The sequence below is a fragment of the Notothenia rossii genome (genome assembly GCF_949606895.1).
Source record: "Notothenia rossii genome assembly, chromosome: 2".
NCBI lineage: Eukaryota > Metazoa > Chordata > Actinopteri > Perciformes > Nototheniidae > Notothenia > Notothenia rossii.
Window position 1 is genome coordinate 58,792,763 of NC_136904.1, and position 9,201 is coordinate 58,801,963.

Here is a 9,201-nt window from a genome sequence, read left to right on the forward strand (position 1 = left end):
TTTTTAGCATCAAATTACTTAAAATGAGATTTATGAATTTAGGGAGGCGTGTGGCGCAGTGGATAGTGCGTTGGTGTTAGGATATGGGGGTCACAGGTTCAAACCCCACTGCAGTCAGCATGTCGTTCTGTCCCTGAGACACTTCACCCCAAATTGCTCCTTTGGGGATTGCCCACAGTATTGAGTATGTAAGTTGCTTTGGATAAAAGCGATAACATGTAATGAAATTCTTGTTTTTAGGGAGCTAAATTAGAAAACATGCTCTTAAAGTAAGTAAACATGACAATTCTTTCAAAAAAACGTTTTTATTAAGTCAGTCCTGAACCAGCAGGATCATTTTTCAAATGAACAAAGCTCTTCAAAATGTATACATCCTCATAGAACTGACAAAGATTGGACAAAGAATTCAAGTTCTCTACTTTTTTGTGAATTCTCCCCATTCAGCTATTGCTTTTTTGTACGAATGAGTAAAGTCACGCTCGTGAATACTGTCCTTCAGTACCTCAGTCTGGATGACGGATAAGAGAGTAGCAACACATTTGGGGTAGGTGAGGTGGAAGGTGTAAAAACACCCCATCAGGATGAGTGGAGTCTCGTGGATCCTTTCCTTAGGTAGGGTCATCAGTGGTATTTTGCCAACAGCCAGGAGGAGGTTAGTAGAGTCTAGGATGACTGGACTGGTGATGGGCCGTTTCTGGAGAAACGTATTGGGGTCCTCAGATGGCTGAGAGCAACAAAGTAGAGACAAAAAGTAGAACAAAATTAAACCTCAGGGCAATATCAAGTTTTATTTCAGTTTAACTGATACTGACTCAGACTCACCTCAAGAACATGGAACAGTGCCTCACTTGCTGACCCAAGCTTTTTGGGTGGGGCAGCTGGGGAAGGAAATGTTGAGGGAAGTGCCTTCATTAAATCAATGACTGGTCCAGCTGAAAAACAATATGGATACATCAAATGCATTGTGCTTGTTAGGCAATTTGACTTTGACATTAAGTGTTGCGTAACTGAAAAGTAAGCACAAAAGCAAAAAAATATTTCTGTGCAGAGCCCAAGGGAGTATAAGCTAATCATGGAAAAACTATGCTGTCGGTGAATGACAGTGTATGTGTGTATCCCTGAAGCGACATGAATCTTAATGTCACCGTGGGAAATTGTACATAAACTGGTGCTACTTTTTTTTCAAAATTGGCCTGAATGTTGCGCTAGGACAGAGAGCGTGGGATCACCAAAATCATATTGAATATGTACAGCGAAATGAAAGAGTGAAATAAAAACGATTGCAGTTATTGGATCAGCAAGCTGAAAGTTTGGCTGGATAGTGGGGGGGCAGCGGTCAGGGTGAATCTATAATATCCCCGACACTTTCGCTGCAGGGGATATAAAAAGCACTTGTCAGTTGCACAAGGGAAAGCAAAACAATAAGGGTCACTTGTATGCATGACAAAAGGTAGTAGTGTTTAACCCCTCTAGTGACCAGTACTACCTTATAACTACCATTTTGCCATAATTCAGTCATCAAAAAGGAGATCCTGTCCTATCAAAATAATGAAAATAAGCTAATACAATCACATCCCATGCAGCCATTAAATGCTCACCCCCAACCTATAAAACATCAGTGTTATCTATATTTGCATTATGCTTACATTTATCCAGACCCATTGGTGGCTTCAATGACTTGTTCCACACTCCAAAGAACAATGCATTTTCACAAATGCTTTCCCATCTGGCTTTGATCTGGTCAGTGAAGTTCTTGTTGCCTGCCTCTAGAGTTTGGCCCATCTCGTCCAAAACCTGAGTGTAAAAATCAATAGAACTTTGATACAGAGAAAACAGCAAACAGATGTTAGATGTCTGAATAATTAACAAGAGATTTACCTTTTAAGAGTGACACAGTTGTGTCATCAAATCTATCCATCTCAACATGAAGAAGCAATCTGTAATTTACAGGAAAAGACGGTCACTGTCATTTTAAAAATCCACCCCAAAAAAAAAATCACATTAAAAAGGCATCAGACACTAAATTGTAAAATTGCTGTGATTCACTATGAACTAGCTAGGTTGACGTTAGCTAGTCTACAACCACCCTTTGCGTTTTTAACTAACTGCTAGCTTTTAACAGATACAATTACTGAATACCAAAAGAAAACGTATGATATTAACGTCGGCTAATTTTGTGTTCCTTACAGACAGTTTATTTATCTGAGAGTAGTTAACGTTAGCTAGCTTAATTTTTACATACCCCATTAGTGAGGTTAAGGTTAGCTAGCAACACGTGCTTCCTAGTTAGCTAGCTATCTTAGCTAATTCAGCTAACAGTTAACCAATCAATGTACTACTACTTAATACATTGAAAGCACTAATATTTTACATACGCCTATGGACTTTTACTCCTACATTCAGTTATTAACGTTACCTTAACTGCACTTCCTGGTCGCTGTCCTGCCTCTCTGGTGAAGGTGAACTGAACAACGCGTTACATTCCTTCTTCTCTTGCTTTTGGCGGATTGCAAACAACTTAAAAGGTGCATACCGCCACCTACTGTACATGAGTATGCATCATCACATCATTCCAACTCATTAACCTATGTTCTAATCAAAATAAAATAAAAATTAATTAATAAAACCATTAAATAAATAAAACAAAACAAAACAAATCTATGTTCTTTCCTTACCTAATGTTAAATTATTTGTCCTACCCCAGTTTCACTCAAAAATGTAAACAGTGCCTTTCTGGTAGCTTTTACTCCCTCTCCTTTTGTTCCCAAAACACCAACCACACTCCACTCCCTCTCTGCCTCTAAGACTTTAGCCTTTAATTGTTCTCTTTCCGCTTTATAGATGTCACAATGTAACAAGATATGTTCTACATCTTCTTTTACTGCACAGTTCCCACACTTGTTACTGTCACTTTTCCCCATGATATACAGCGTACTGTTCAAAGCCGTGTGATTTATTCGGAGTCTAGCCATCATGATTTCCTCCCTTCTGTTTCTTTCTTTATGAATATTAATTGTAATTGTATTTTGTACTTTGTGATAGTCCTTGCCTTTCTGGTCTTCCTCCCACCTTTTCTGCCAGATCTCCATCCCTTTCTTCTTAATGACTGCTTTTCCCTCTCCTTTACCAAGTTGAACTGGAAGTGTTATTTGCTTTTGTAGTGCAGTTTTTGCTAATCTATCAGCACACTCGCTCCCTTTCACCCCCTCATGTGCAGGCACCCAGCAGAACTGCAGATCTATGCCGCTTCTGTGCAGTCTTAACAGGCTATGATTCAGTTCTATGAGAATGTCTTCTCTAGTAGTTGTTGTTGATTGTATGCTTTGTAATATGGACAATGAATCTGTACATATAACCACCCTATCTGGTCTGACCTCTTCAACCCACTGCAATCCTATTATTACAGCAATCCTTTCTGCTGTATACACTGATAATTGATCAGATGTTCTTTTTAAAATAGATATTTTAAAGTCTGGGATGTATATGCCAACTCCAACACGCTCTTCCTTGTTCTTAGAGCCATCTGTATGTGTAGGTAATTGTAGTACTTTTCGTTCAGATACATACTTGTTTTAATTCCCACTTCATTTATTTGCCACTCTTTTTTCCTTTCTATGATATTCATATCTATGTTAGCTTCTGGGAACAGCCATGGGGGAACACTGCTAAATGGGGTTGCTTTGGCAAACGTGATATTCTCCACTCCATATTCCCTCGTTCTTTCCTTACTCGTCCAGCCAAACCCACGTCCCTGGAATTTTGCATATTCCCAGCAATCCTGTAATATTCTGTTTGAAATATTTTCTTCTCCACTACCTTGTAGTCTGACCCAGTATGACAGAGCAAGTTTCTCTCTTCTGATCTCCAGAGGTGTCTCTCCTGCTTCTATCAGAACTGCATTAATAGGGGATGACTTTATTGCTCCAATACACAGCCGCAATGCTTTATATTGTATTCTATCAATTTTTAAAAGCGATGTTTTTGCTGCTGCTCCATATACTATACAACCGTAATCTATTGTGGACCTCATAACTAATCTGTAAATGTCTATTAATGCTTGTTTATCTGCGCCCCAGTTGCATCCAGCTACAGCTCGCAATAAATTTAATACTTTTTTGCATTTTGTTTCCACTTGATTAATATGCATTTTCCATGTGTATTTGCTATCAAACCACAGTCCTAGGTATTTGAACTAATTTACCTTTGTCATTGGACGCTCATATAGTGTTAGCTGTTGGCCATCAATCTTGCGTTTGTTTGTAAATACCATGTAGCATGACTTGCTTTCTGACATTTTGAATCCCCAGTTATATGACCACCTCTCCACTTTTGTAATCGCTCTAGCTATATTCTCCATTACGTATGGGGCATTTCTTCCCCTCATCCAAATAGCCCCATCATCTGCGTACAGAGCCGATTGTATGCATGTGTCTAAGCATGTAAATATATCATTAATCATGATGTTAAATAATATTGGACTGACTGCACTCCCTTGGGGAATACCATTTTCTATTTCAAAATAGTTGGAAATATCTGCTCCAACCTTTACTCTAAATGTCCTGGCTGTTAAAAATGCCCTGACCCAATTGTACATTCTCCCTCCAATACCCATTCTACCCAATTTGATCAGTAACCCATCCCTCCACATAGAGTCATACGCCTTTTCAATGTCAAAGTACACTATTGCCATTATCTCTTTAATTTTCAATGTTTTTTCCACATCGTTACTCACTCTTACTAGCGCATCTATTGTGGAACGCCCTTTACGAAATCCGCTCTGAAAACTACTCAGCAGCCCTTTCTGTTCCAGTACATGTGAGAGCCTACGGACAATGATCTTTTCCATCCATTTACATAGGTGTGATGTAAGAGCTATTGGTCTGTAGTTACTAGGGTTAGCTGTATCTTTCCCTGGCTTATTGAATGGTAGCACAATTGCTGTTTTCCACACACTTGGCATATCTCCTTCTCTCCAGATTTTATTGAAAAGACTCAACACCATTTTCATAGTTTCCATAGGTAATTGTCTAAACATAGCATAGCATAGCTGGTCTTGTCCTGGGGCTGTATATCCTGTACCTTGTAAGGCTATTTTGAGTTCTGACATTGTAAATTCCACGTCCAGAGCCGACCTATTATCCTGTCTCTTCTTCTTCACGTTTCCATTCTCTGCTAGTAACTGCTGTTTTTGCTGCCTATGCGTATCACTGAGATGCTCCCCACTATGTACTGCTGCAAGTGTCCTTCCTAACATATCTGCCTTCTCTTTATCTGTCACTGCCAGCCTCTCCCCATCCACCAAGGCTGGAATTTTTATGGATTTCCTTTTCCCACTCATCCGCTTAAACATGGACCAGACATCACCTAATTTAACTCCTCTGCCAATGGTAGAACAAAATTCTCTCCATGTTCTCTTTTTTGTATATTTAATTGTCCTTCGAGCAGATGCCCTTTTCCTTTGAAACTCTATGACATTATTTTGCGTCATGTTTTTCCTTAATTCTCTAAATGCATTATTTTGCTCTTTAATAGCCCTGCTGCATTCCTCATTCCACCATGGCACCACTTTCTTCCTACCCTTGATTGTTGTTTTGGGTATACTGTTCTCTGCTGCATTCAGTATATGTTGCGTTATTTGGCTTGTAATGACCTCTATGCTTCCCTCTGATGTTAGCAGGTGTACCGACTCCTCACACCATATCCTAAATTTCCCCCAATCAGCTTTAGCAAAGCACCACCTGGTTATTACACCTCCTTCCTGCATATATACATTAGTATTCATTTTAGTAAGCACTGGATAATGGTCACTTCCTACAGTGGAGCTATTCAAAACAAACCATTCGCATGTATGCACCAAACAGTTTGACACTAATGTCAGATCCAGGCATGAGACTTTCCCCCTGTGTACATCTACTCTTGTGCCATGTCCATCATTAAGGCATACTAGTGTTCTTTCCTCCAGCATTTCTTCCACTATATTTCCGTTACTATCTGTATGGTTGCTGCCCCATAGACTGTTGTGTGCATTGAAATCACCACACCAAACTTCCTTCCTATGTTTATTGCCTGCTATTTCTTTAAATATATCAGAGGTTAGGTTTTTACATGGGTTGTATAAATTGATTATCCTAATGTTATCTTGTTTCCTAGGGTTGCAAATTTCCACTATAATACACTCTATATCATCAGGAGATTGCACCTCCCTATATACCACACCATCTTTGAGAAACGTGGCACACCCTCCACCATTTTGACTATTAGCTCTATCATGCCTTATACAGCTAAATCCTGGAATGACAAAGTCTAATTGAGGTCGTAACCAGGTTTCTTGCACACATATTACCTCAGGGACCACCTCTAGCTCATATATATATTTCTTGAATTCTTGACCATTAGATATGAGGCTTCTTGCGTTCCACTGTAGTATGTGCAGAACCATGATTAAGGATCTAACCCTCATCCTGATTTTCATTTTCCTAAGCTCCATTTAGAGCTAACATTGCATGTATCTGATCTGCTTTAATATCTTTCATGTCTAGGAATTTTCCAGCTGCCTCCACAATGGCTTTGATTCTATCACTTTTCTTTTTTAACTGTAATGCAACATTTACAGTATGGCATATGAATACCACAAGATTCACCTTTTTCACTCCTAGAACATCATCATCCTCTTTACTCTTGGTGGCGCTGTGGGGTTGGATTTGAAGATTACTTTTTGGTGTGTTCCTGCCATTTTGTATTGTAATGCTCTGCTCCATTACACTAGGGTTCTTATTGATTGTTATTGTTCCCCTTACTTTCTTTACTGCTTCTGCGTATGAAACTTTGTTTGTAATCTTAACCCTCTGCACCTCTCTGGCCTCTCTCTGCACTTCACATCCTCCAAACGCAGCACTGTGATCTCCTCCGCAGTTACAACATTTAACCTTTGCATCCTTTTCACATTTTCCATACTCATGTTTTCCTCCGCATCTCGCACACCTTAGCTGCCCTTTACACTGCTGCGCTGTGTGCCCCATTCGTTGACATGCGTAACACCTGAGAGGTTTGGGAATGTACTCCCTAACAGTGAAGTTCAAATATCCCATTTGTACTGCCTTAGGTAATGTTCTCTCAAACTGAATGAGAACTGATAATGTTTCTTTGAATGTGCCATCCCGTTTGCTTTTAAGCCTTGTGACTTCCACTACTTTACCTCCTTTTAATTCACTTTTAATATCTTCCACTGACATGTCCAATGGTACTCCTGAAATTACTCCTCTCAGTTTTGCCATTGCTCCTGGGACATGCGCCTTCATTTTCTCCCCATTCAGTGAGTTCATTCCCAGAATCTTTTCCTGCTGCTGTTTGTTATTGGCATGTATCAAAACCCGCTTGTTGTTCATGAATTTAGCGAATTTAATTTTTCCAATCTCTTTTTCAATTGCTTTGGTAAGTTTAATCGGGTGGTAATGCCCACCATCCTGATTGAATTATATTACAACTTTCCACTCGTGTTCTAGTTCTTTATCCAACCTTGCTTGGCTGACACTTTGACTAATTTTTGATTTTTTTGCTTTGATTAGCCTTGTCGGCTTCACCCGACCAATCCGACCACCTTCTAGCTCTTTCTGAACTATCTCTTTCTTTCAAAGATCTTTTCTTCCTCGCAGCTTTGGATATCATCCATTCCATATCGTCTCTTTGGCTACCATCTGAGCTGGTTGACATGATGAAACACTCAATGTATAGTTTATGCAAATTCGCCAAACAATAACAGTCCAATGCTACCGTTTCTGTGTGTATCCGAGTTTTCCGATTCTCTCTGAGCTTTCTGTCACGCGTCTCCGACTTCACTTCCACTTCCGGGTTGTTCGTCTCTTTCCTGTCTCCAAAAACGATCCTCCTGGGACAATCCCTATCCGTGTTACATTCCACTGGGGCTGCGGAGCTTGGCTTGTGGTGCGTTCAGGTGATCCTCGTGAAATAGGTAATTCCACGTTTGCCATCATACATTTGGACAGGAACAGCGATCCACTTGTAAACACTGAGGACTGAGGAGGATCTCTTGATGTAAATAATATAGTACTGGCATTCGTTGTTTACATCTTTTAGTGGATATTTTCATTGATCCAGCTTCTGACAAACACATGGTAAATAAAGTCACTAATTTTCCGACTTTATGAGAGATGACAAACACCACATGGATGCACATTCCAGGTTTTTCTTCTTTCAGGACCAATGAGAAGCAGAGTAGGGGCGGGTCTTCGCATAATTAAATAATGCAGCAAGCGCCAAATTCGCACACACAGTCACACACCACTGAGAGCAATCGTTATAGTCGTCCACATCTGATGAAGTGTGTAAAAATTCAAGTCAAAGATATTGTGATATTTGTTGATGTTATCCATATTGCTCAGCCATACTTGGTGTGTTAAGCTGTTCATGTTTAAATGTGTAATGTGGCATGGATTGTTTGAAAAAGTTTGTTGTGATAGATGAAAAGCACCACAACCTCAGAAATTAAGATATATTGTTCTTTGTCCAGTATTGCTTATGCCATAAGAGACCAGATAACAGGGGAAAGAGACGTTTCTTGAAGGAAGAGAGAGGGGGTACTGTGTAGCTGTGTAACTGTGTAGCCCCTCCCAACAGTGTCCTCACTGCTCAGGGACCCCCACCTTGTTACCAGTTCCAGGGCAGTAACAGAGTAGAGATTGCACACCTACCTCAAGAGTCAATGTCACAACAGTTATTCTGGTCCATATCCTTTAGGAGAGTGTGTTATGATGATTATCAGTTCATTTTGTGATTATCATTAAAAGAGATGTTAAGCCTCACAATTATTGCTTGAATTGTGTCTTTTACTGTCTTTACCAGCTGGGAAAATAACTTATGTTAACCACAGAGCTGATGCTTGAAATTCAAAAAAAATATCTTGCCATACTATTGCTTAAAATAAGGCTTCTAGCCTTGAAGTGGATGTTTTATAGACAGGTCCCTTGTATCTAGTTAAACATAACTCAAATAAAGACAAAGTTGCTTATCAAGACAAGGCAAGTAACATTTACTTAAATTAAGTCAAAAGATCTTCCATAGAAAGCACTAGATAAGCTATTTAAACTCAAATCAAGACAAACTAGATTTAGAATCTAAATATAAGATTATTACACTTGGTTAGATCTGCGGTTTTTGCAGTGACATAGTTGTCTATTTCTCTGT

At 39.5% G+C, this 9,201-nt stretch overlaps 1 protein-coding gene across 1 annotated transcript; it reads right to left on the reverse strand.

Annotated features, from left to right (window-relative positions):
• Positions 1-286: 286 nt before the first annotated feature.
• LOC307029846 (uncharacterized protein) lies at positions 287-2,552 on the reverse strand. The gene is made up of 5 exons (XM_079665938.1): positions 2,417-2,552; positions 1,879-1,937; positions 1,647-1,794; positions 823-932; positions 287-724 (listed from the first exon to the last, which is right to left on the reverse strand). The coding sequence occupies exons 3-5, from the start codon at positions 1,780-1,782 to the stop codon at positions 416-418; spliced, it is 555 nt and encodes a 184-aa protein (XP_079522064.1). The 5' UTR covers positions 1,783-1,794; positions 1,879-1,937; positions 2,417-2,552; the 3' UTR covers positions 287-415.
• Between the last annotated feature and the right edge of the window lie 6,649 nt (positions 2,553-9,201).